The sequence below is a fragment of the Heptranchias perlo genome, unplaced genomic scaffold (assembly GCF_035084215.1).
Source record: "Heptranchias perlo isolate sHepPer1 unplaced genomic scaffold, sHepPer1.hap1 HAP1_SCAFFOLD_784, whole genome shotgun sequence".
NCBI lineage: Eukaryota > Metazoa > Chordata > Chondrichthyes > Hexanchiformes > Hexanchidae > Heptranchias > Heptranchias perlo.
Window position 1 is genome coordinate 1 of NW_027139818.1, and position 26,296 is coordinate 26,296.

The window sequence follows — 26,296 nt, forward strand, 5'->3', positions numbered from 1 at the left end:
TGGTTGTCGGTTGAGGAGGGGGTTTGGGGGCGAGGGGTTGTCGGTTAGGGAGGGGGTTTGGGGGGGAGGGGTTGTCGGTTGGGGAGGGTGATTGGGGGGGAGGGGTTGTCGGTTGGGGAGGGGGTTTGGGGGGGAGGGGTTGTCGGTTGGGAGGGGGTTTTGGGGGAGGGGTTATCGGTTGGGGAGGGGGTTTGGGGGGAGGGGTTGTCGGTTGGGGAGGGGTTTGGGGGGAGGGGTTGTCGGTTGGAGAGGGTGTTTAGGGGGAGGGGTTGTCGGTTGGGGAGGGGTTTTGGGGGGAGGGGTTGTCGGTTGGGAGGGGGTTTGGGGGGAGGGGTTGTCGGTTGGAGAGGGTGTTTAGGGGGAGGGGTTGTCGGTTGGGGAGGGGGTTTGTGGGGAGGGGTTGTCGGTTGGGGAGGGGTTTGGGGGGGGAGGGGTTGTCGGTTGGGGAGGGGGTTTGGGGGGGAGGGGTTGTCGGTTGGGGAGGGGGTTTGGGGGGGGAGGGGTTGTCGGTTGGGGAGGGGGTTTGGGGGGGGAGGGGTTGTCGGTTGGGGAGGGGGTTTGGGGGGGAGGGGTTGTCGGTTTGGGGAGGGGGTTTGGGGGGGAGGGGTTGTTGGTTGGGGAGGGGGTTTGGGGGGAGGGGTTGTCGGTTGGGGAGGGGGTTTGGGGGGGAGGGGTTGTCGGTTTGGGGAGGGGGTTTGGGGGGGAGGGGTTGTTGGTTGGGGAGGGGGTTTGGGGGGAGGGGTTGTCGGTTCAATCCAGGAATCACAATCACAGACTGAGCCCCACCTTGAGGAATTGATGCTCCGCCCCTCCCCCCCGGATACCGAGAATCAGCGGCCAACACACGGCCCCTGGGGTCACGGGGTCACACGGCCCCTGGGGTCACGGGGTCACACGGCCCCCAGAGTCACACGGCTCCCAGAGTCACGGGGTCAAATAGCCCCCGGGGTCACGGGGTCATGGGACTCAATCTCCCAGAGTGCAGTGTGGCCTGGGCTCTCGATGGGGCCGACATCGCCGCCTCCGTTCAACCGGCTCCTGGAATCGGGGATCGACAGAGAAAGGGGCCGGGGGGGAAATTCACACCCTGGGGACCGACTATCTCCCCCATCCTGAACCTCTTCTCCCCCCTCCTGAACCCCTTTCCCCCCTCCTGAACCTCTTCTCCTCCCTCCTGAACCTCTTCTCCCCCCTCCTGAACCTCTTCTCCTCCCTCCTGAACCCCTTCTCCCCCCTCCTGAACCCCTTCTCCCCCCTCCTGAACCCCTTCTCCCTCCCTCCTGAACCTCTTCTCCCCACTCCTGAACCCCTTCTCCCCACTCCTGAACCTCTTCTCCCTCCCTCCTGAACCCCTTCTCCCCCTCCTGAACCTCTTCTCCCCCCTCTTGAACCCCTTCTCCCCCCTCTTGAACCCCTTCTCCCCCTCCTGAACCTCTTCTCCCCACTCCTGAACCCCTTCTCCCCCTCCTGAACCTCTTCTCCCCCTCCTGAACCCTCTTCTCCCCCCTCCTGAACCCCTTCTCCCCACTCCTGAACCCCTTCTCCCCCTCCTGAACCTCTTCTCCCCCCTCCTGAACCCCTTCTCCCCACTCCTGAACCCCTTCTCCCCCCTCCTGAACCCCTTCTCCCTCCCTCCTGAACCTCTTCTCCCCACTCCTGAACCCCTTCTCCCCCCTCCTGAACCTCTTCTCCCTCCCTCCTGAACCCCTTCTCCCCCTCCTGAACCTCTTCTCCCCCCTCTTGAACCCCTTCTCCCCCCTCTTGAACCCCTTCTCCCCCTCCTGAACCTCTTCTCCCCACTCCTGAACCCCTTCTCCCCCTCCTGAACCCTCTTCTCCCCCCTCCTGAACCCCTTCTCCCCACTCCTGAACCCCTTCTCCCCCCTCCTGAACCCCTTCTCCCCCCTCCTGAACCCCTTCTCCCCCCCTCCTGAACCCCTTCTCCTCCCCTCCTGAACCCCCTTCTCCCCACTCCTGAACCCCTTCTCCCCACTCCTGAACCCCTTCTCCCCCCTCCTGAACCCCTTCTCCCCCCTCCTGAACCCCTTCTCCCCCCTCCTGACCCCCTTCTCCCCCCTCCTGACCCCCTTCTCCCCCCCCTCCTGAACCCCTTCCCCTCCCCCTCGTGGTTCCCTCCCCCTGGAGTCAGTCCTTATTCCTGTTCTCTGTCTCTGTCCAATCTCCCGCTCTGAGTCTCTGTTTACACATTAATTCATTCACAAACATCCATTTGCTTCTATTTTGGAATCGGTGCATTGCCGGGAGTTGGAATTAGAATGAAATCTGAACCGAAACCCAAGGTGCCGCCGGTATCAGGCGGGGCCGGAGAAGCCCTCGTTACTCACAGATATTGGCCGTCCCTTTGGGGATCGGGAGGTACGAGCCGGCTCTCCACGGCCGGCCTTGAAAGCCTTTCTTGCATCTCCCGCAGTCCGGCCCCGTCGTGTTGTGCTCACACTCGCAACTCAGCTTCCCCTTCTCCAGGACACAGTTGTTGGCGTGAAGATTGCACTTACACCTGGCAAAAAAACAAGGGGACAAGCTGGTTTAAAATGACCCCGAGCAGCTCCGTTACACACCGGACTCTCTGCTCCGGGGCTCAGCTCTCCCTTTACCAGCTTAGGTTCCTGGTGTCTCCATCACAGGAAGGTCCTGGATCCCAGTTAAAGGTCATTGCAGAATTTTAAACTGATGCAAACCCCTTCCTGCAGAACATGGGCAGCCTGTGATCCCCTCACACAGTCTCCCCTTTCCCCAAACTGGACCCAGTGACAAGATCTCAGGCCCGAACTGCACAGGACGACAAACCCAGTACAGAGCGATTCCCAGCACGGGGCAGTTCCCAGCACGGGGCAGTTCCCAGCACGGGGCAGTTCCCAGCACAGGACTATTTCCAGCACAGGACTATTTCCAGCACAGGACTATTTCCAGCACAGGGCAGTTCCCAGCACAGGGCAGTTCCCAGCACAGGGCAGTTCCCAGCACAGGGCAGTTCCCAGCACAGGGCATTTCCCAGCACAGAACTATTCCCAGCACGGGGCAATTCCCAGCACGGGGCAATTCCCACTGACTGGAGCAGCAGAGACCAGGAACATGGGTCAACCCTAAAAAGAGAAAGAACTCCCATTTCTACAGAGCCTTTCACCACCTCAGGACGTCCCAAAGTGCTTTACAGCCAATGAAGTAAATTTGAAGTGTAGTCACTGTTGTAATGTAGGAAACACAGCAGCCAATTTACGCACAGCAAGATCCCACAAACAGCAATGTGATATTGAGATCTCGCCTCTGAGTCAGAAGGTCATAAGTTCAAGCCCCGCTCCAGAGACTTGAGCAAATAATCCAGGCCGGCACTCCCCGGTGTCAGTATTATGGGAATGCTGCACTATCAGAGGGTCAGTACTGAGGGAGTGCTGTACTGTCAGAGGGTCAGTACTGAGGGAGTGCTGCACTGTCAGAGGGTCAGTACTGAGGGAGCGCTGCACTGTCGGAGGGTCAGTACTGAGGGAGCGCTGCACTGTCGGAGGGACAGTACTGAGGGAGCGCTGCACTGTCGGAGGGTCAGTACTGAGGGAGCGCTGCACTGTCGGAGGGTCAGTACTGAGGGAGCGCTGCACTGTCGGAGGGTCAGTACTGAGGGAGCGCTGCACTGTCGGAGGGTCAGTACTGAGGGAGCGCTACACTGTCGGAGGGTCAGTACTGAGGGAGTGCCGCACTGTCGGAGGGACAGTACTGAGGGAGCGCTGCACTGTCGGAGGGTCAGTACTGAGGGAGCGCTGCACTGTCGGAGGGTCAGTACTGAGGGAGTGCTGCACTGTCGGAGGGTCAGTACTGAGGGAGCGCTGCACTGTCGGAGGGTCACTACTGAGGGAGTGCTGCACTGTTGGGAGGGTCAGTACTGAGGGAGTGCTGCACTGTCGGAGGGTCAGTACTGAGGGAGTGCTGCACTGTCGGATGGTCATTACTGAGGGAGTGCTGCACTGTCGGAGGGTCAGTACTGAGGGAGTGCTGCACTGTCGGAGGGTCAGTACTGAGGGAGTGCTGCACTGTCGGAGGGGCAGTACTGAGGGAGTGCTGCACTGTCGGATGGTCATTACTGAGGGAGTGCTGCACTGTCGGATGGTCATTACTGAGGGAGTGCTGCACTGTCGGAGGGTCAGTACTGAGGGAGTGCTGCACTGTCGGATGGTTATTACTGAGGGAGTGCTGCACTGTCGGATGGTCATTACTGAGGGAGCGCTGCACTGTCGGAGGGTCAGTACTGAGGGAGTGCTGCACTGTCGGAGGGTCAGTACTGAGGGAGTGCTGCACTGTCGGAGGGTCAGTACTGAGGGAGTGCTGCACTGTCGGAGGGTCAGTACTGAGGGAGTGCTGCACTGTTGGGAGGGTCAGTACTGAGGGAGTGCTGCACTGTCGGAGGGTCAGTACTGAGGGAGTGCTGCACTGTCGGAGGGTCAGTACTGAGGGAGTGCTGCACTGTCGGAGGGTCAGTACTGAGGGAGTGCTGCACTGTCGGATGGTCATTACTGAGGGAGTGCTGCACTGTTGGGAGGGTCAGTACTGAGGGAGTGCTGCACTGTCGGATGGTCATTACTGAGGGAGTGCTGCACTGTCGGAGGGTCACTACTGAGGGAGTGCTGCACTGTCGGAGGGTCAGTACTGAGGGAGTGCTGCACTGTTGGGAGGGTCAGTACTGAGGGAGTGCTGCACTGTCGGAGGGTCAGTACTGAGGGAGTGCTGCACTGTCGGAGGGTCAGTACTGAGGGAGCGCTGCACTGTCGGAGGGTCAGTACTGAGGGAGTGCTGCACTGTCGGAGGGTCAGTACTGAGGGAGTGCTGCACTGTCGGAGGGTCAGTACTGAGGGAGTGCCGCACTGTCGGAGGGTCATTACTGAGGGAGTGCTGCACTGTCGGATGGTCAGTACTGAGGGAGTGCTGCACTGTCGGAGGGTCAGTACTGAGGGAGTGCTGCACTGTCGGAGGGTCAGTACTGAGGGAGTGCTGCACTGTCGGATGGTCATTACTGAGGGAGTGCTGCACTGTCGGAGGGTCAGTACTGAGGGAGTGCTGCACTGTCGGAGGGTCAGTGCTGAGGGAGTGCTGCACTGTCAGATGGTCATTACTGAGGGAGTGCTGCACTGTCGGAGATGCTGTCTTTTGGAAGAGATGTTAACCCGAGGTGGGGGTAAAAGATCCTCGGGTCTTGAGGGAAGTGGCAGTGGGGATTGTGGATGCTTTGGTAATAATTTTCCAAAATTCTCTGGACTCGGCAAAGGTCCCGGCAGATTGGAAAACTGCTAATGTAACACCCTTATTTAAAAAGGGTAGTAGACAGAAGGCTGGAAATTATAGACCAGTTAGCCTAACATCTGTGGTGGGTAAAATTTTGGAGTCTATTATTAAGGAGACAGTAGCAGAACATTTGGACAAACATAATTTAATAGGACAAAGTCAGCATGGCTTTACGAAGGGGAAGTCATGTCTGACAAATCTGCTTGAGTTCTTTGAGGACATAATGTACAGGGTGGATAAAGGGGAACCAGTGGACGTAGTGTATTTAGACTTCCAGAAGGCATTCGACAAGGTGCCACATAAAATATTATTGCTCAAGATAAAGAATCACTGGATTGGGGGTAATATTCTGGCATGGGTGGAGGATTGGTTATCTAACAGGAAGCAGAGAGTTGGGATAAATGGTTCATTCTCGGACTGGCAACCAGTAGCCAGTGGTGTTCCGCAGGGGTCAGTGCTGGGTCCCCAACTCTTTACAATCTATATTAACGATTTGGAGGAGGGGACCGAGTGCAACATATCGAAGTTTGCAGATGATACAAAGATGGGAGGGAAAGTAGAGAGTGAGGAGGACATAAAAAACCTGCAGGGGGATATAGACAGGCTGGGTGAGTGGGCGGAGATTTGGCAGATGCAATACAATATTGGAAAATGTGAGGTTATGCACTTTGGCAGGAAAAACCAGAGAGCAAGTTATTTTCTTGATGGCAAGAGACTGGAAAGTACTGCAGTACAAAGGGATCTGGGGGTCCAAGTGCAAGAAAATCAAAAGGTTAGTATGCAGGTGCAGCAGGTGATCAAGAAGGCCAACGGAATGTTGGCTTTTATTGCTCGGGGGATAGAATATAAAAACAAGGAGGTATTGCTGCAGTTATATAAGGTATTGGTGAGACCGCACCTGGAATACTGCATACAGTTTTGGTGTCCATACTTAAGAAAAGACATACTTGCTCTCGAGGCAGTACAAAGAAGGTTCACTCGGTTAATCCCGGGGATGAGGAGAGGTTGAGTAGATTGGGACTCTACTCATTGGAGTTCAGAAGAATGAGAGGCGATCTTATTGAAACATATAAGATTGTGAAGGGGCTTGATTGGGTGGATGCGGTAAGGATGTTCCCAAGGATGGGTGAAACTAGAACTAGGGGGCATAATCTTAGAATAAGGGGCTGCTCTTTCAAAACTGAGATGAGGAGAAACTTCTTCACTCAGAGGGTAGTAGGTCTGTGGAATTTGCTGCCCCAGGAAGCTGTGGAAGCTACATCATTGAACAAATTCAAAGCAGAAATAGACAGTTTCCTGGAAGTAAAGGGAATTAGGGGTTACGGGGAGCGGGCAGGAAATTGGACATGAATTTAGATTTGAGGTTAGGATCAGATCAGCCATGATCTTATTAAATGGCGGAGCAGGCTCGAGGGGCCGATTGGCCTCCTCCTGCTCCTATTTCTTATGTTATGTTCTTATGTTCTTATCCCACAGCCATTATTTCAAAGAAGAGCGGGGGAGTTCTCCCCGGTGTCCTGACCAATGTTTATCCACCAACCAACATCATAAAACAGATTCTTTGGTGATTATCACATTGAAGAGGGTTTAGCCGCTGTGATGGGAGTTTACAGTTTCTGGGGAAGGTCGGTCTGGGATCACCTCCTTGTGAAATATATATTTTAATGTTCTAAAGGACACAATCGCATCGCTGACATTAACAGTGAGTGTGATGAAGATTTCCCTTTAGTAAATACGATGTGGAAAGGCCCAGTGTGTTGTGAGGGTTTCTGTGTTGTAAAGTGTGAGATCGCTGGTCTCGGGGATTCTGTGCTAACAGCATCGGGCCGCTGTTTAACTCACTGGGAAGGTGAAGCTTCAAAATCTGCAGATTGGTCCTCACACATTCAGCACATTTGCTGTTCTCGGCACTTTTTGCTGAACTAAGCAGAAACCCAGACAGTTCCTTGGAGGCAAATTAACCTCAGCGTAAACATTTTCCTGTTCCTGTTCTCGAATTAGTGTCTGAAGATTCTCCTGGACTAAAAGCTCGAGTGAGTCTCCCAGATGCTGAGTGTAGAATTTCTCATCTACAGGCTGCCCCCCGGTGACATCATCTGAAAACACGACGTCAGGTTCCACATGTACACTGACGACACCCAGCTCCACCTCACCCCCACCTCTCTCGACCCCTCCACTCTCTCTGATTTGTCACGCTGCTTTTCCAACAGCCAGTACTGGAGGAGCACAAATTTCCTCCAAATAAATATTGGGAAGACCGAAGTCATTGTCTTCAGTCCCCGCCTCAAACTCCGTTCCCCAGACACCGACTCCATCCCTCTCCCCGGCCACAGTCTGAGGCTAACTCTGCTGCCCGTATCCTAACTCGCACCAAGTCCCGTTCTCCCATCACCCCTGTGCTCACTGAACGACATTGGCAACGCCTCGATTTTAAAATTCTCATCCTTGTGTTCAAATCCCTCCATGGCCTCGCCCCTCCCTATCTCTGTAACCTCCTCCAGCCCTACAACCCTCCGAGATCTCTCCAATTCTGGCCTCTTGCGCCTCCCCCAATTTAATCGCTCCACCATTGGCGGCCGTGCCTTCAGCTGCCTGGGAGCGAAGCTCTGGAATTCCCTCCCTAAACCTCTCCCCCTCTCCACCTCTCTCTCCTCCTCTGAGACACTCCTTAAAACCTACCTCTTCGAACAAGCTTTTAGTCTCCTGTCCGAATATCTCATGTGGCTCGGTATCAAATTTTTGTTTGATAATCGCTCCTGTGAAGCACCTTGGGACGTTTTACTATGTTAAAAGGGCTATATAATTGCAAGTTGTTGTTGATAGAGTTCCCTCCAGATGTTTGCCTTGATGGACCATCCCCCAGATGTTTGCCCTGATACAGCGCCCCCTGGATGTGAAGTGTGGGATCAGTGACCCTGAGCAGAGGTGACGAGGAGCTCTCACCGTCCGTGAATCTCCACGTTGGAGATGGCGTAGAAGTATTTGGAGAGGTTGAGCTGGTCGACGCTGGTGGCCCCGGTGGCCGGCCGGAGCAGCCTGACCCGCAGGTCGGTCAGGGTGAAGAAGTCCCTCAGGTCCTTGGTGGTGTCCAGCTGGCCGTAGAGCGAGGCCATGTTGCGGAGAAGGGGCCCCCCGAACAGGGCGAACCGCTCCCTGATCTCGAAGCGGACCGTCTTGTCCACCTTCCACACGTAGCCCCTGGAGTACTCCTCCGTGCAGATGATGTCCAGCACCGAGGCTGGGCTCAGATCCCGGACCGTTCTCCGCTCCATCCCGAAGGAGTTGAGGCAGTCGGCAGCGTAGAACTGGTAGGGCTGCCACGTCCGGCCGTGGTCCAGAGATTTCTCCAGGACCATCTGCTCCGGCCGGCCCGACTCGAAGGTGATGACGATATCCTCGGTCAGCTCGATGGTCTTGCCCCAGGACAGGGTGATATTGACCAGGAGGGGCTCGGGGAAACTCCTCCAGGAGACACTTTGCCAAAAGGTGTTTGGGATCCGGCCCTCGTGATCCAGCATCAGCTCGGGGGGGTGTGCGAGCTCGGGCGTGCGAGCATCACACTCGTTGTTGCACATGTAGGGGTTCTCCTGGAAATGGGCACAGAGCAACACGGGTTAGATACAGAGTTAGGCCCCATCTACACTGTCCCATCAAACACTCCCAGGGCAGGTACAGCACGGGTTAGATACAGAGTAAAGCACCCTCTACACTGTCCCATCAAACACTCCCAGGGCAGGTACAGCACAGGTTAGATACAGAGTAAAGCTCCCTCTACACTGTCCCATCAAACACTCCCAGGGCAAGTACAGCACGGGTTAGATACAGAGTAAAGCTCCCTCTACACTGTCCCATCAAACACTCCCAGGGCAGGTACAGCACGGGTTAGATACAGAGTAAAGCTCCCTCGACACTGTCTTGAAATCCAGGAATATCCATCCACTCTAATTTTCTCAGGGATAAGTTTTGATTAAACTGTACGCGCTCCATCTCACTGCACTCTGTGCTGGACGGTTAGACAGCTGGTTAATTATATCACTGTAGTGTCGAGGAATGATTCTCGCTCTGTCTCACTAAAAATAGCTTCACACCACTAAAATATTTAGAGACCTGAATTGTAAAACTGCACAGGAATTGGAAACACAACTGTAAGATCCCACCTTATCCTCACTGGGAGTGATTCCCCGTCACCGGGGGTGATTCCCCGTCACTGGGAGTGATTCCCCGTCACCGGGAGTGATTCCCCGTCACTGGCGGTGATTCCCCGTCACCGGGAGTGATTCCCCGTCGCCGGGAGTGATTCCCCGTCGCCGGGAGTGATTCCCTGTCACTGGGGGTGATTCCCCGTCACCGGGGGTGATTCCCCGTCACCGGGGGTGATTCCCCGTCACCGGGGGTGATTCCCCGTCACTGGGGGAGATGCCACGTCGCCGGGAGTGATTCCCCGTCGCCGGGAGTGATTCCCCGTCACTGGGGGTGATTCCCCGTCACCGGGGGTGATTCCCCGTCACTGGGAGTGATTCCCCGTCACTGGGGGAGATGCCACGTCACCGGGAGTGATTCCCCGTCGCCGGGAGTGATTCCCCGTCACTGGGGGTGATTCCCCGTCACTGGGGGTGATTCCCCGTCACTGGGGGAGATTCCCCGTCACTGGGAGTGATTCCCCGTCACTGGGGGTGATTCCCCGTCACTGGGAGTGATTCCCCGTCACTGGGGGTGATTCCCCGTCGCCGGGGGTGATTCCCCATCACTGGGGGAGATGCCACGTCACCGGGAGTGATTCCCCGTCGCCGGGAGTGATTCCCTGTCACCGGGGGGCAACTCTCCGTCACTGGGGGTGATTCCCCGTCACCGAGAGTGATTCCCTGTCCACCGGGGGTGATTCCCCGTCACTGGGAGTGATTCCCCATCACCGGGAGTGATCCCCATCACTGGGAGTGATTCCCCATCACCGGGAGTGATCCCCGTCACTGGGAGTGATTCCCCATCACCGGGGGTGATTCCCCGTCACTGGGGGTGATTCCCTGTCACTGGGAGTGATTCCCCATCACCGGGGGTGATTCCCCGTCACTGGGGGTGATTCCCCGTCACTGGGAGTGATTCCCCATCACCGGGGGTGATTCCCCATCACCGGGGGTGATTCCCCGTCACTGGGAGTGATTCCCCATCACCGGGGGTGATTCCCCGTCACTGGGGGTGATTCCCCGTCACTGGGAGTGATTCCCCATCACCGGGGGTGAATCCCCCGTCACTGGGGGTGATTCCCCGTCACCGGGGGTGAATCCCCGTCACTGGGGGTGATTCCCCGTCACCGGGAGTGATCCCCCGTCACCGGGAGTGATTCCCCGTCACCGGGAGTGATTCCCCGTCACCGGGGGTGAATCCCCGTCACTGGGAGTGATTCCCCGTCACTGGGGGTGATTCCCCGTCACTGGGGGTGATTCCCCGTCACTGGGAGTGATTCCCCGTCACTGGGAGTGATTCCCCATCACCGGGGGTGAATCCCCCGTCACTGGGGGTGATTCCCCGTCACTGGCGGTGATTCCCCGTCACTGGGGGTGATTCCCCGTCACCGGGAGTGATCCCCCGTCACCGGGAGTGATTCCCCGTCACCGGGAGTGATTCCCCGTCACCGGGGGTGAATCCCCGTCACTGGGAGTGATTCCCCGTCACTGGGGGTGATTCCCCGTCACCGGGAGTGATTCCCCGTCACCGGGGGTGAATCCCCGTCACTGGGAGTGATTCCCCGTCACCGGGAGTGATTCCCCGTCACCGGGGGTGAATCCCCGTCACTGGGAGTGATTCCCCGTCACTGGGAGTGATTCCCCGTCACCGGGGGTGAATCCCCGTCACTGGGAGTGATTCCCCGTCACTGGGAGTGATTCCCCGTCACCGGGGGTGAATCCCCGTCACTGGGGGTGAATCCCCGTCACTGGGAGTGATTCCCCGTCACTGGGGGTGAATCCCCGTCACTGGGAGTGATTCCCCGTCACTGGGGGTGAATCCCCGTCACTGGGAGTGATTCCCCGTCACTGGGGGTGATCCCCCGTCACTGGGAGTGATTCCCCGTCACTGGGGGTGATTCCCCGTCACCGGGAGTGATTCCCCGTCACCGGGGGTGATTCCCCGTCACCGGGGGTGATTCCCCGTCACCGGGGGTGATTCCCCATCACCGGGGGTGATTCCCCGTCACCGGGGGTGATTCCCCGTCACTGGGAGTGATTCCCCATCACCGGGGGTGATTCCCCGTCACCGGGGGTGATTCCCCGTCACTGGGAGTGATTCCCCATCACCGGGGGTGAATCCCCCGTCACTGGGGGTGATTCCCCGTCACCGGGGGTGAATCCCCGTCACTGGGGGTGATTCCCCGTCACCGGGAGTGATCCCCCGTCACCGGGAGTGATTCCCCGTCACCGGGGGTGATTCCCCGTCACCGGGGGTGAATCCCCGTCACTGGGGGTGATTCCCCGTCACTGGGGGTGATTCCCCGTCACCGGGAGTGATTCCCCGTCACCGGGAGTGATTCCCCGTCACCGGGAGTGATTCCCCATCACCGGGGGTGAATCCCCCGTCACTGGGGGTGATTCCCCGTCACTGGCGGTGATTCCCCGTCACTGGGGGTGATTCCCCGTCACCGGGAGTGATCCCCCGTCACCGGGAGTGATTCCCCGTCACCGGGAGTGATTCCCCGTCACCGGGGGTGAATCCCCGTCACTGGGAGTGATTCCCCGTCACTGGGGGTGATTCCCCGTCACTGGGAGTGATTCCCCGTCACCGGGAGTGATTCCCCATCACCGGGGGTGAATTCCCGTCACTGGGAGTGATTCCCCGTCACCGGGAGTGATTCCCCGTCACCGGGGGTGAATCCCCGTCACTGGGAGTGATTCCCCGTCACTGGGAGTGATTCCCCGTCACCGGGGGTGAATCCCCGTCACTGGGAGTGATTCCCCGTCACTGGGAGTGATTCCCCGTCACCGGGGGTGAATCCCCGTCACTGGGGGTGAATCCCCGTCACTGGGAGTGATTCCCCATTACTGGGGGTGAATCCCCGTCACTGGGAGTGATTCCCCGTCACTGGGGGTGAATCCCCGTCACTGGGAGTGATTCCCCGTCACTGGGGGTGATGCCCCGTCACTGGGAGTGATTCCCCGTCACTGGGGGTGATTCCCCGTCACCGGGGGTGATTCCCCGTCACCGGGGGTGATTCCCCGTCACCGGGGGTGATTCCCCGTCACCGGGAGTGATTCCCCATCACCGGGGGTGATTCCCCGTCACTGGGGGCGATTCCCCGTCACTGGGAGTGATTCCCCATCACCGGGGGTGAATCCCCCGTCACTGGGGGTGATTCCCCGTCACCGGGGGTGAATCCCCGTCACTGGGGGTGATTCCCCGTCACCGGGAGTGATCCCCCGTCACCGGGAGTGATTCCCCGTCACCGGGAGTGATTCCCCGTCACCGGGGGTGAATCCCCGTCACTGGGGGTGATTCCCCGTCACCGGGAGTGATTCCCCGTCTCTGGGGGTGATTCCCCGTCACTGGGAGTGATTCCCCGTCACTGGGAGTGATTCCCCGTCACTGGGGGTGATTCCCCGTCACTGGGAGTGATTCCCCGTCACCGGGAGTGATTCCCTGTCACTGTGCAGTTTGTTGTATCAGAATTAGGAATATCTGGATCACAGAATTTATCATCGGCCAATTTCTCAGGAATGTTGTTCTGAAAGAATCATTTGTGTTTATTAATTCTCGGGATGTGGGCGTCGCTGGCGAGGCCGGCATTTATTGCCCAAAAGGAGAGAGAGAGAGAAAGGAGGAGAGTTTTCCGGGTGGAATGATCGAGGGGCAGTTGTCTTTTTACAGTCCGTTGTTAAAACAATCCCTTATTTCCGATCAGGCCATAATCCTGGGCTCTGGGTCTCAGACCACAGCCCAGCCTGTGGTCCTAATGATGCTTTATCTGCGGCTGGTTTGCGAGGAAGCAGTCGGAGATGGCAGGGCTCCCTCGGGCTCACTTCAGGTCAGGGTCCTTCCGCAGTGAAGCAGCGACAGAGACAGCGGCAGCTCCACATATTTCACACAAGGTGCGTTTCGGGAATGAGTCGACGGCCCGCAGACAATCAGAGGTCACACATCAGCTTTTATGTGGGTCGTATTCTCCCATCACAATGTTCCCAGATTCTCTGATGATTCCGACAGTCGGGTGAAGGACAGACGAGGCCTCGGAGAGGGTGCAGAGGAGATTTACCAGAATGGGACCAGGGATGAGGGACTTCAGTTATGTGGAGAGACTGGAGAAGCTGGGGTTGTTCTCCTCAGAGTAGAGAAGGTGGACGGGAGATTTAATAGAGGTGTTCAAAATTATGAAGGGTTTTGATTGAGTAAATAAGGAGAAACTGTTTCCAGTGGCAGGAGGGTCGGTAACCAGAGGACACAGATTTAAGGTAATTGGCCAAAAAACCAGAGGAGAGATGTGGAGAATTTTTTTCGCAGCGAGTTGTCATGATCTGGAATGCGCTGCCTGAAAGGGCGGTGGAAGCAGATTCAATAATAACTTTCAAAAGGGAATTGGATTAATACTTGAAAAGGAAAAATTTGCAGGGCTATGGGGAAAGAGCGGGGGAGTGGGACTAATTGGATAGCTCTTTCAAAGAGCAGGCACAGGCATGATGGGCTGAATGGCCTCCTGTGCTGTAAGATTCTACAATTCTCTGATTATAAGACGGGATGGTGTGTGACTCGGAGGGGAACTTGGAGGTGACGGTGTTCCCATGCACCTGCTGCCCTTGTCCTTCTCGGTGGTGGAGGTGGTGGGTTTGGGAGGTGCTGTCGAAGAAGCCTTGGCGAGTTGCTGCAGTGCATCCTGTGGATGGGACACACTGATACTCTCCCCAACATCGGCAACACAGAATCAGACCAACATCCTTTTCCAAATGATCACACAGCTCACCTGTTAGACCGCAATCTTCAGAAAGTGGCTGTTGCAGCAATCAATAAAACTAATGTGTGATAAAGATGGAGAGGGGGCCGTATACAGAGAGAATCGAGATTAATGAATCTACAATTCTCACAGCATCTTTCTAAAGGCACTGACTAAAGCTGGATAATAGAGATTAACAAGAGAAATGAAAGATAGTATTAAATCAAAGGAAGAGGCAGAGAAAGACACCAGAAAAAGCAGTAAGCCTGAGGATTGGGAGCATTTTAGAATTCAGCAAAGGAGGACCAAGAAATTGATAGAGGGAAAATAGAATATGAGAGTAAACTAGCGAGAAACATACGAACGGACTGTAAAAGCTTCTATAGGTATGTGGAAAGGAAAAGACTGGTGAAGGCAAATGTGGGTCCCCTACACACAGAGAGGGGAGAATTTATAATGGGGAAAAAGGAAATGGCAGAGAAATTAAACAAATACTTTGTGTCTCTTCATGGAAGAAGACACAAAAAACCTCCCAGAAATACGAGAGATCCAAGGGTCTGGTGAGAATGAGGAACTGAAAGAAATTAGTATTAGTAAAAAAATAGTATTAGAGAAATTAATGGGACTGAAAGTCAATAAATCCCAAGGACCTGATGATCTCCATCCCAGGGTTTTGAAAGAGGTGGCGACAGAGATAGTGGATGCATTGGTTGTCATCTTCCAAAATTCGATAGATTCTGGAACGGTTCCTGCAGATTGGAGGGTGGCAAATGTAACCCCACTATTTAAGAAAGGAGGGAGAGAGAAAACAGGGAACTACAGACCGGTTAGCCTGACAACAGTCGTAGGGAAAATGCTAGAATCTATTATAAAGGATGTGATAACAGGACACTGAGAAAATAATAATAGGATTTGGCAGAGTCAACGTGGATTTATGAAAGGCCGAAAGGGAAATAATGTTTGACAAACCTATTGGAGTTCTTTGAGGATGTAACTAGTAGAATAGATAAGGGGGAACCAGTGGATGTGGTGTATTTGGATTTTCAGAAGGCTTTCGATAAGGTCCCACACCGGAGGTTGGTGAACAAAGTTAGAGCACATGGAATTGGGGGTAATATACTGGCATGGATTGAGAATTGGTTAACAGACAGAAAACAGAGAGTAGGAATAAACGGGTCTTTTTCAGGTTGGCAGACTGTGACTAGTGGGGTACCACAGGGATCGGTGCTTGGGCCCCAGCTATTCACAATCTCTATCAATGATTTGGACGCGGGGACCAAATGTAATATTTCCAAGTTTGCTGATGACACAAAACTAGGTGGGAATGTGAGTTGTGAGGAGGATGCAAAGAGGCTTCAATCATTGAGTACATTCAAAACAGAGATCGATAGATTTCTAGATATTAAAGGCATCAAGGGATATGGGGATGGTGCAGGAAAATGGCATTGAGGTAGAAGATCAGCCATGATCTTGTTGAATGGCGGAGCAGGCTCGAGGGGCTGAATGGCCTACTCCTGCTCCTATTTCTTATGTACTTATGTTCCTATTAATGAATCTACAATTCTCACAGCATCTTTCTAAAGGCACTGACTAAAGCTGGATATTGGAATCGATTATTTTAATGTCTCTATTTAGAATGAAACGAGTGTCCATTAGTAACAGAATCCTAAAGCTGTCAAAAGTATGAATGAATAATCACACTGTCCAGATGTTCAGTGCTCCTGAATTGCCGTGTCCTCGGTACATAATTAACAGCCCCTTGTCCCAGTGCTACAACTCACCATTCTATGGAATGACAGTGTGTAAACGGTGAGGAAACTCGAGGGGCAATCAGTGGTGGGAGTTCAGTGTGAAACCACAGCGGGAGTGAAGAGAGAGACTGAGCGACTGTCTCTCTCCACCACTCGCTCGAGCTCTCTCTGATTCTCACATTTCTGGACCAGGTTTCTTGTTTACTGTTCCACTGCACCCATCCATGCCTTTCTCACCTCCAGGCTCGACTATTCCAATACTCTCCTGCCCGGCCTCCCACCGTCCACCCTCCGTAAACTTCAGCTCATCCAAAACTCTGCCTCCCGTATCCTAACTCGCCCGTTCACCCATCACCCCTGTGCTCACTGACCTACATTGGCTCCCAGTCCAGCAATGCCTCGATTTTAAAATTCTTATCCTCATGTTCAAATCCCTCCATGACCTCGCCCCTCCCTATCTCTGTAACCTCCTCCAGCCCGAAAACCCTCTGAAATCTCTGCACTCCTCCAATTCTGGCCTCTTGTGCATCCCCGATTTTCATCACCCCACCATTGGCGGCCGTGCCTTCAGCTGCCTCGGCCCTGAGCTCTGGAATTCCCTCCCTAAACCTCTCCCCCTCTCCACCTCTCTCTCCTCCTTTATGACGCTCCTTAAAACCTGCCTCTTTGACCAAGCTTTTGGTCACCTGTCCTAATATCTCCTTGTGTGACTCGGTGTTAAGTTTTGTCCGATTACGCTCCTGTGAAGCACCTTGGGACGTTTTACTACATTAAAGGCGCTATATAAATGCAAGTAGTTGTTGTTGAAACAGTAATTAAAGATCACCACACAGCCCAGGGAGGGAGAGAAACAACAGGCTCCTGCTCTGTGCAGCTGCATCAACGCAGGAAGGGAAGATATTTCAATACACGGATCATATATTCCAGGAACTGCTCCTGCCACACTGGAGTGTAAACGGAGCATCTTATGAATCATTGTTACTTCTCCAAATCCACTCACCACTTGACATTTATTTCAGGGCTTTAAGTGTTTCTATCTTGGATTTACAATGTGTTGTGTGAGTAACAGCCTGTCATTATCACTAACTAAACCTCTCGCTATCTGCACGGTTCAGTCCCCTGGTTAATTATGTTAATTAGGGTATTATTAAGTACAGGAGTTAGTGGCTCCATAAAGTACAATCCCGCAGATTGCGGTCACTCCCCATCGCCAAGTAATCAGCTCCTTTGTTACAGTTAATTTTAGAGCAGAGTTGCTCAGTTTGGAGGTTAATGATCGGACAGAGAATAAAATGAGCAGCGTTTAGTGTCCCAGAGAGGAGCTGAAATATTCTCCAGTAATCTCGACAGGACAGAGGCAGCGAGAGGATAAAACGGGTCAGAAATTCACCCCCATCCTTTTATACTGTCTGAGGGTTAAAGAGACAATAAATCAGACTCCAAACCTGGAGACTTTTACACCGACTCATTTACAAAACCCCCAACAGCAAATGGAAATCCTGCTATTAATTATGGGGATGTCTCACTTTTTCATCAATTTGACTATTTTAGGGGATCGATTGTTTCTGATAAATACAGTTCAGAAAGTGAATAAAAGGATCATTTCGAGTTTTTTTTATCTTCTTTGCCTGATCTCAATCTCATGCTTCTGTCAAACTATCAGCGATTAATCGTTCCTTCAGATCCCAATATCAGGAATACTCTCTGTCCCCTCCCCCTCAATGGGTACCCTCCCTCTCTCTCCCCCTCCTCCAATGGGTACCCTCCCTCTCTCCCCTCCTCCAATGGGTACCCTCCCACTCTCCCCTCCTCCAATGGGTACCCTCCCTCTCTCCCCTCCTCCAATGGGTACCCTCCCTCTCTCCCCCTCCTCCAATGGGTACCCTCCCTCACCCCCCCTCCTGCAATGGGTCCCCTCTCTCTCCCCTCCTCCAATGGGTACCCTCCCTCTCTCTCCCCTCCTCCAATGGGTACCCTCTCTCTCTCCCCTCCTCCAATGGGTACCCTCCCTCTCTCCCCCTCCTCCAATGGGTACCCTCCCTCTCTCCCCCTCCTCCAATGGGTACCCTCCCTCACCCCCCCTCCTGCAATGGGTCCCCTCTCTCTCCCCTCCTCCAATGGGTACCCTCCCTCTCTCTCCCCTCCTCCAATGGGTGCCCTCCCTCTCTCTCCCCTCCTCCAATGGGTACCCTCCCTCTCTCCCCCTCCTCCAATGGGTACCCTCCCTCTCTCCCCCTCCTCCAATGGGTACCCTCCCTCTCTCCCCCTCCTCCAATGGGTACCCTCCCTCTCTCTCCCCTCCTCCAATGGGTACCTTCCCTCTCTCCCCCTCCTGCAATGGGTACCCTCTCTCTCCCCTCCTGCAATGGGTACCCTCCCTCTCTCCCCCTCCTCCAATGGGTACCCTCTCTCTCTCTCCCCTCCTCCAATGGGTACCCTCCCTCTCTCTCCCCTCCTGCAATGGGTACCCTCCCTCTCTCTCCCCTCCTCCAATGGGTACCTTCCCTCTCTCCCCTCCTCCAATGGGTACCCTCCCTCTCTCCCCCTCCTCCAATGGGTACCTTCCCTCTCTCCCCTCCTCCAATGGGTACCCTCCCTCTCTCTCCCCTCCTCCAATGGGTACCCTCCCTCTCTCTCCCCCTCCTCCAATGGGTACCCTCTCTCTCTCCCCTCCTCCAATGGGTACCCTCCCTCTCTCTCCCCTCCTCCAATGGGTACCCTCCCTCTCTCCCCTCTTCCAATGGGTACCCTCCCTCTCTCTCCCCTCCTCCAATGGGTACCCTCCCTCTCTCCCTCTCCTCCAATGGGTACCCTCTCTCTCTCCCCTCCTCCAATGGGTACCCTCTCTCTCTCCCCCTCCTCCAATGGGTACCCTCCCTCTCTCCCCCTCCTCCAATGGGTACCCTCCCTCTCTCCCCTCCTCCAATGGGTACCCTCCCTCTCTCTCCCCTCCTCCAATGGGTACCCTCTCTCTCCCCTCCTGCAATGGGTACCCTCCCTCTCTCCCCCTCCTCCAATGGGTACCCTCCCTCTCTCTCCCCTCCTCCAATGGGTACCCTCCCTCTCTCCCCCTCCTCCAATGGGTACCCTCCCTCTCCCCCCTCCTCCAATGGGTACCCTCCCTCTCCCCCCTCCTCCAATGGGTACCCTCTCTCTCCCCTCCTCCAATGGGTACCCTCTCTCTTCCCTCCTCCAATGGGTACCCTCCCTCTCTCTCCCCTCCTGCAATGGGTACCCTCCCTCTCTCTCCCCTCCTCCAATGGGTACCTTCCCTCTCTCCCCTCCTCCAATGGGTACCCTCCCTCTCTCCCCCTCCTCCAATGGGTACCTTCCCTCTCTCCCCTCCTCCAATGGGTACCCTCCCTCTCTCTCCCCTCCTCCAATGGGTACCCTCCCTCTCTCTCCCCCTCCTCCAATGGGTACCCTCTCTCTCTCCCCTCCTCCAATGGGTACCCTCCCTCTCTCTCCCCTCCTCCAATGGGTACCCTCCCTCTCTCCCCTCTTCCAATGGGTACCCTCCCTCTCTCTCCCCTCCTCCAATGGGTACCCTCCCTCTCTCCCCCTCCTCCAATGGGTACCTTCCCTCTCTCCCCCTCCTGCAATGGGTACCCTCTCTCTCCCCTCCTGCAATGGGTACCCTCCCTCTCTCCCCCTCCTCCAATGGGTACCCTCCCTCTCTCCCCCTCCTCCAATGGGTACCCTCCCTCTCTCTCCCCTCCTCCAATGGGTACCCTCCCTCTCTCTCCCCTCCTGCAATGGGTACCCTCCCTCTCTCCTCCTCCTCCAATGGGTACCCTCCCTCTCTCTCCCCTCCTCCAATGGGTACCCTCCCTCTCTCTTCCCTCCTCCAATGGGTACCCTCCCTCTCTCTCCCCTCCTGCAATGGGTACCCTCCCTCTCTCTCCCCTCCTCCAATGGGTACCTTCCCTCTCTCCCCTCCTCCAATGGGTACCCTCCCTCTCTCCCCCTCCTCCAATGGGTACCTTCCCTCTCTCCCCTCCTCCAATGGGTACCCTCCCTCTCTCTCCCCTCCTCCAATGGGTACCCTCCCTCTCTCTCCCCCTCCTCCAATGGGTACCCTCTCTCTCTCCCCTCCTCCAATGGGTACCCTCCCTCTCTCTCCCCTCCTCCAATGGGTACCCTCCCTCTCTCCCCTCTTCCAATGGGTACCCTCCCTCTCTCTCCCCTCCTCCAATGGGTACCCTCCCTCTCTCCCCCTCCTCCAATGGGTACCCTCTCTCTCTCCCCTCCTCCAATGGGTACCCTCTCTCACTCCCCCTCCTCCAATGGGTACCCTCCCTCTCTCCCCCTCCTCCAATGGGTACCCTCCCTCTCTCCCCTCCTCCAATGGGTACCCTCCCTCTCTCTCCCCTCCTCCAATGGGTACCCTCTCTCTCCCCTCCTGCAATGGGTACCCTCCCTCTCTCCCCCTCCTCCAATGGGTACCCTCCCTCTCTCTCCCCTCCTCCAATGGGTACCCTCCCTCTCTCCCCCTCCTCCAATGGGTACCCTCCCTCTCCCCCCTCCTCCAATGGGTACCCTCCCTCTCCCCCCTCCTCCAATGGGTACCCTCTCTCTCTCCTCCTCCAATGGGTACCCTCTCTCTTCCCTCCTCCAATGGGTACCCTCCCTCTCTCTCCCCTCCTGCAATGGGTACCCTCCCTCTCTCTCCCCTCCTCCAATGGGTACCTTCCCTCTCTCCCCTCCTCCAATGGGTACCCTCCCTCTCTCCCCCTCCTCCAATGGGTACCTTCCCTCTCTCCCCTCCTCCAATGGGTACCCTCCCTCTCTCTCCCCTCCTCCAATGGTTACCCTCCCTCTCTCTCCCCCTCCTCCAATGGGTACCCTCTCTCTCTCCCCTCCTCCAATGGGTACCCTCCCTCTCTCTCCCCTCCTCCAATGGGTACCCTCCCTCTCTCCCCTCTTCCAATGGGTACCCTCCCTCTCTCTCCCCTCTTCCAATGGGTACCCTCCCTCTCTCTCCCCTCCTCCAATGGGTACCCTCCCTCTCTCCCCCTCCTCCAATGGGTACCCTCTATCTCTCCCCTCCTCCAATGGGTACCCTCTCTCTCTCCCCCTCCTCCAATGGGTACCCTCCCTCTCTCCCCCTCCTCCAATGGGTACCCTCCCTCTCTCCCCTCCTCCAATGGGTACCCTCCCTCTCTCTCCCCTCCTCCAATGGGTACCCTCTCTCTCCCCTCCTGCAATGGGTACCCTCCCTCTCTCCCCCTCCTCCAATGGGTACCCTCCCTCTCTCTCCCCTCCTCCAATGGGTACCCTCCCTCTCTCCCCCTCCTCCAATGGGTACCCTCCCTCTCCCCCCTCCTCCAATGGGTACCCTCCCTCTCCCCCCTCCTCCAATGGGTACCCTCTCTCTCTCCTCCTCCAATGGGTACCCTCTCTCTCTCCTCCTCCAATGGGTACCCTCCCTCTCTCCCCCTCCTCCAATGGGTACCCTCCCTCTCTCCCCCTCCTCCAATGGGTACCCTCTCTCTCTCCCCTCCTCCAATGGGTACCCTCTCTCTCTCCCCCTCCTCCAATGGGTACCCTCCCTCTCTCCCCCTCCTCCAATGGGTACCCTCCCTCTCTCCCCTCCTCCAATGGGTACCCTCCCTCTCTCTCCCCTCCTCCAATGGGTACCCTCTCTCTCCCCTCCTGCAATGGGTACCCTCCCTCTCTCCCCCTCCTCCAATGGGTACCCTCCCTCTCTCTCCCCTCCTCCAATGGGTACCCTCCCTCTCTCCCCCTCCTCCAATGGGTACCCTCCCTCTCCCCCCTCCTCCAATGGGTACCCTCCCTCTCCCCCCTCCTCCAATGGGTACCCTCTCTCTCTCCTCCTCCAATGGGTACCCTCTCTCTCTCCTCCTCCAATGGGTACCCTCCCTCTCTCCCCCTCCTCCAATGGGTACCCTCCCTCTCTCCCCCTCCTCCAATGGGTACCCTCCCTCTCTCCCCCACCTCCAATGGGTACCCTCTCTCTCTCTCTCCATGCAGTGAGTCCGTCAGCAGCTGCACACAGACCTGATTCTAACCGGACGGTGTTTTAAGAGGCTGTTTCCAGATGTTGAGGTAATGACTGACTGACCTTGTGACCCTGTCATCAGGGGATGGATTTTTCTATCGACCAGTTTGAATGATGAGGAGTCTCGGGGCCGTCTCCTGTTATTCTCTGTTTCCCGTTCTCTGAATTGCCCACGTTCATATTTAATTATCAACACAGATAGAGACAGACAGGCAAGGTCATGGGTACAAGGCCCACTCCAGAGACTCGAGCACATAATCCAGGCCGACACTCACAGTGCAGTACTGAAGGAGTGTCGCACTGTCGGAGGGTCAGTACTGAGGGAGTGCTGCACTGTTGGAGGGTCAGTACTGAGGGAGTGCTGCACTGTCGGAGGGTCAGTACTGAGGGAGTGCTGCACTGTCGGAGGGTCAGTACTGAGAGAGTGCTGCACTGTCGGAGGGTCAGTACTGAGGGAGTGCTGCACTATCGGAGGGTCAGTACTGAGGGAGTGCTGCACTGTCGGAGGGTCAGTACTGAGAGAGTGCTGCACTGTCGGAGAGTCAGTACTGAGGGAGTGCTGCACTGTCGGAGGGTCAGTACTGAGGGAGTGCTGCACTGTCGGAGGGTCAGTACTGAGGGAGTGCTGCACTGTCGGAGGGTCAGTACTGAGGGAGTGCTGCACTGTCGGAGGGTCAGTACTGAGGGAGTGCTGCACTGTCGGAGGGTCAGTACTGAGGGAGTGCTGCACTGTCGGAGGTGCCGTCCTTCAGATGAGACATTAAACCGAGGCCCCGTCAGCCCTCTCAATTGGGCGTAGAAGATCCCACGGCCACTATTGGAAGTAGAGCAGGGGAGTTCACCCCGGTGTCGAGGTCAATATTAATCCCTCAACTAACATCACTGAAACAGATTATCTGCTCATTATCACATTGCTGTTAATGATACCAGGGCTAAAAGGGTTAAATTATGAGGACAGGTTGTCTGAACATGTTTGGTTTCCCTTGAGTTTAGAAGGTTGAGGGATGATCTAATCGAGGTGTTTAAAATGTTAAAAGGGATTTGATAGAGTCGATGGAGAGAAACTATTTCCTCTGGTGGGAGAGTCCAGAACAAAGGGGAATAATCTTAAAATTAGAGCTCGGCCATTCAGGGTGATGTCAGGAAACATTTCTTCACACAAAGGGGAGTGGGAATCTGGAACTCTCTCCCCCAAAAGGCTGTGGATGCTGGGGGTCAATTGGATCTTTCAAGACTGAGATCGATAGATTGTTGGGTATCGAGGGATACGGAGCAAAGGCGGGTAATTGGGGTTAAGATATAGATCAGCCATGATCTAATTGAATGGCGGAACAGGCTTGAGGGGCTGAATAGCCTCCTCCTGTTCCTATGTAACAGGTTCGAGGGGATGAATGGCCTCCTCCTGTACCTATGTAACAGGTTTGAGGGGCTGAATGGCCTCCTCCTGTTCCAATGTAACAGGTTCGAGGGGCTGAATGGCCTCCTCCTGTTCCTGTGTAACAGGCTCGAGGGGCTGAATGGCCTCCTGCTTGTTTAATATTTGCTGGAGATTCTCATTCTTTCTCCAGTCAGGTTTCCGTTCTCTTGAAACCTCCCTGTGCTCGGCTCATTACTGAAATGTTTAAACACAAACACCAGGTGCAGAGTTCTGGGTTTTATTAACATGAACAAACATTCATTTCCACCAGCTCAGATTCTCTGTAATTAAATTTCGATGCTGAGAATCCCATCGAGCTCCCTGGGAAGATGTGGACTTAAAACATCGTTCGTTTATTAAATTGATTCTGGGGATGTGGGCGTCGCTGGCAAGGCCGGCATTTATTGCCCATCCCGAGTTGCCCTGAGAAGGTGGTGCTGGGCCTTCTTCTTGAACCACTGGGAGCGGGTTTGATACAAACTGAGTGTCTCGCTCGGCCACTTCAGAGGGAGGTTAAGGGTCAACCACGTTGGTGTGGGACTGGAGTCACATATAGGCCCAGACCGGGTAAGGACGGCAGGTTTCCTTCCCTAAAGGACATCAGTGAACCAGTTGGGTTTTTACGACAATCCGACAGTTTCATGGTCACTTTTACTGAGACCAGATTTTTATTTCCAGATTTAAACTGAATAAAAGCATACGGGATTCTGGGCTTTAAAAACAGATGCAGAGAGGACAAAAGCAAGGAGGTTCTGCTGAACCTTGAAAATCACTGGTCAGGCCTCAGCTGGAGAATTGTGTCCAATTCTGGGCACCACACTTTAGGGAGGATGTCAAGGCCTTGGAGAGGGTGCAGAGGAGATTTACCCAAATGGTCCCAGGGATGAGGGACTTCAGTTAATGTGGAGAGACTGGAGAAGCTGGGATTGTTCTCCTTAGAGCAGAGAAGGTTAAGGGGAGATTTAATAGAGGTATTCAAAATCATGAAGGGTTTTGATAGAGTAAATAAGGAGAAACTGTTTCCAGTGGCAGGAGGGTCGGTAACCAGAGGACACAGATTTAAGGTAATCGGTGAAAGAACCAGAGGGGAGATGAGGAGAAATGTTTTAACGCAGCGAATTGTTCTGATCTGGAATGTGCTGCCTGAAAGGGCGGTGGAAGCAGATTCAATAATAACTTTCTAAAGGGAATTGGATTAATACTTGAAACGGAAAAATTTGCAGGACTATGGGGAAAGAGCAGGGGAGTGGGACTAATTGGAAAACTCTTTCAAAGAGCCATCACAGGCACAATGGGCCAAATGGCCTCCTTCTGTGCTGTAAGATTCTACGATTCTATGAATTCAAATTCTCAAACTGCCCATGGTGGGATTTGAACTCACGATCTCTGGATTATTCGGCCAATAACAGGCTTGATGGACCAGCTGGTCCTTTCCTGCCGTCATTTCCATGTTTGTAACAAAATCATCACATCACCGGACCCCTTTTCTGGGAGAAATTTCTGGAGAACACGGAACCGAATCACTTGACTCGGCTCAAAGAAGAGAAGCCGACACTTCCCGTTAACATTCACCAGCTGTCGAGACTCGCTGGGATTTTCATAATTGGTGCTCGGATTTAGAAATAATTGGCTGTCAGACTTTTAGCCGAGTGAGTCACACAGACTGTGTTTCTCCAGAAGTAGTGATGTTCCTCCCTTTAAGTCGACAGTTCGAGCAAACCTCACAACACAGGTAGAGAATTCGCTGAGACAAGGATTCCTGGTTAATCACATCCTCCTTCAAACTCATGGACAGTGAGTGAATTTAAAGGGAGCAAAATAATGAGATAATCCCATCACTTTATAAATCATTGGTGCGACCGCACGTAGAATAAAGTGTACAATTCATAGAATAAAGTGTACAGCTCATAAAATACCATGTACAGATGTTAGAATACCGTGTACAGATGTTGGAATACCGTGTGCAGATGTTGGAATACCGTGTGCAGATGTTGGAATACCGTGTGCAGATGTTGGAATACTGTGTGCAGATGTTAGAATACTGTGTGCAGATGTTAGAATAACACGTCCAGACGTTACAATACCGTGTACAGATTTTAGAATATCATGTACAGGTGTTAAAATACCATGTACAGATGTTAGAAAACTGTGTACATGTGTTGGAATAGAGTACAGTTCTTAGAATACCGTGTACAGATGTTGGAATACCATGTACAGATGTTGGAATACCGTGTACAGATGTTGGAATATCATGTACAGATGTTGGAATACAGTGTACAGTTCTGGTCACCACAGTATAAAAAGGATTTTGCAGATATTGAACGAACACAGAAGAGAACAATCAGCATGATTGAGGGGATGGAGGGATTGGATTATGAGGAGCAATTATGTAAATTGGGAAAGTTCTCACTGGGAAAGAGAAGGTTGAGAGGTGATCTGATTATAGAAGTTACAACATGGAAACAGGCCCTTCGGCCCAACATGTCCATGTCGCCCAGTTTATACCACTAAGCTAGTCCCAATTGCCTGCACTTGGCCCATATCCCTCGATACCCATCTTCCCCATGTAACTGATTGCTGTGTTTAGGATTCTAAAGGGACTGGATAATGTCGACCATGACCAGCTGTTTCACCTTGTCCAGAACAGTAGAACCCGAGGACACGGCCTGCGCTCGAAGGGGGTCAATTCAAAACTCATCTGTGGGAACAATATTTCAGTGAGTGAGTGGTCAATCTATGGAACAGGTTCCCCAGGGAGACGGTGGGAACAGTTAGTATTGATTCACTCAAATACAAATTACATCGATTTCTTTCAGAAATAATATTTTGTGATCCAGTATCTGAGTAATTTGAGACATGACGTGTGGTGAGTGTAACAGGCTCGGGAGGAACAGGGGACTTTGGACC

General features: G+C 54.4%; 1 protein-coding gene across 1 annotated transcript in view; it reads right to left on the reverse strand.

Moving 5' to 3' along the window:
* Window positions 1-2,336: 2,336 nt before the first annotated feature.
* Window positions 2,337-26,296, reverse strand: part of LOC137319257 (netrin-G1-like) — a 56,907-nt gene continuing 32,947 nt past the window's right edge. The window contains exons 2-3 of the mRNA XM_067981546.1: window positions 8,232-8,875; window positions 2,337-2,517 (exon numbers count right to left, since the gene is read on the reverse strand). Of these exons, the coding sequence (XP_067837647.1) occupies window positions 2,337-2,517; window positions 8,232-8,875 (825 nt within the window). The remainder of the gene's footprint in view (window positions 2,518-8,231; window positions 8,876-26,296) is intronic.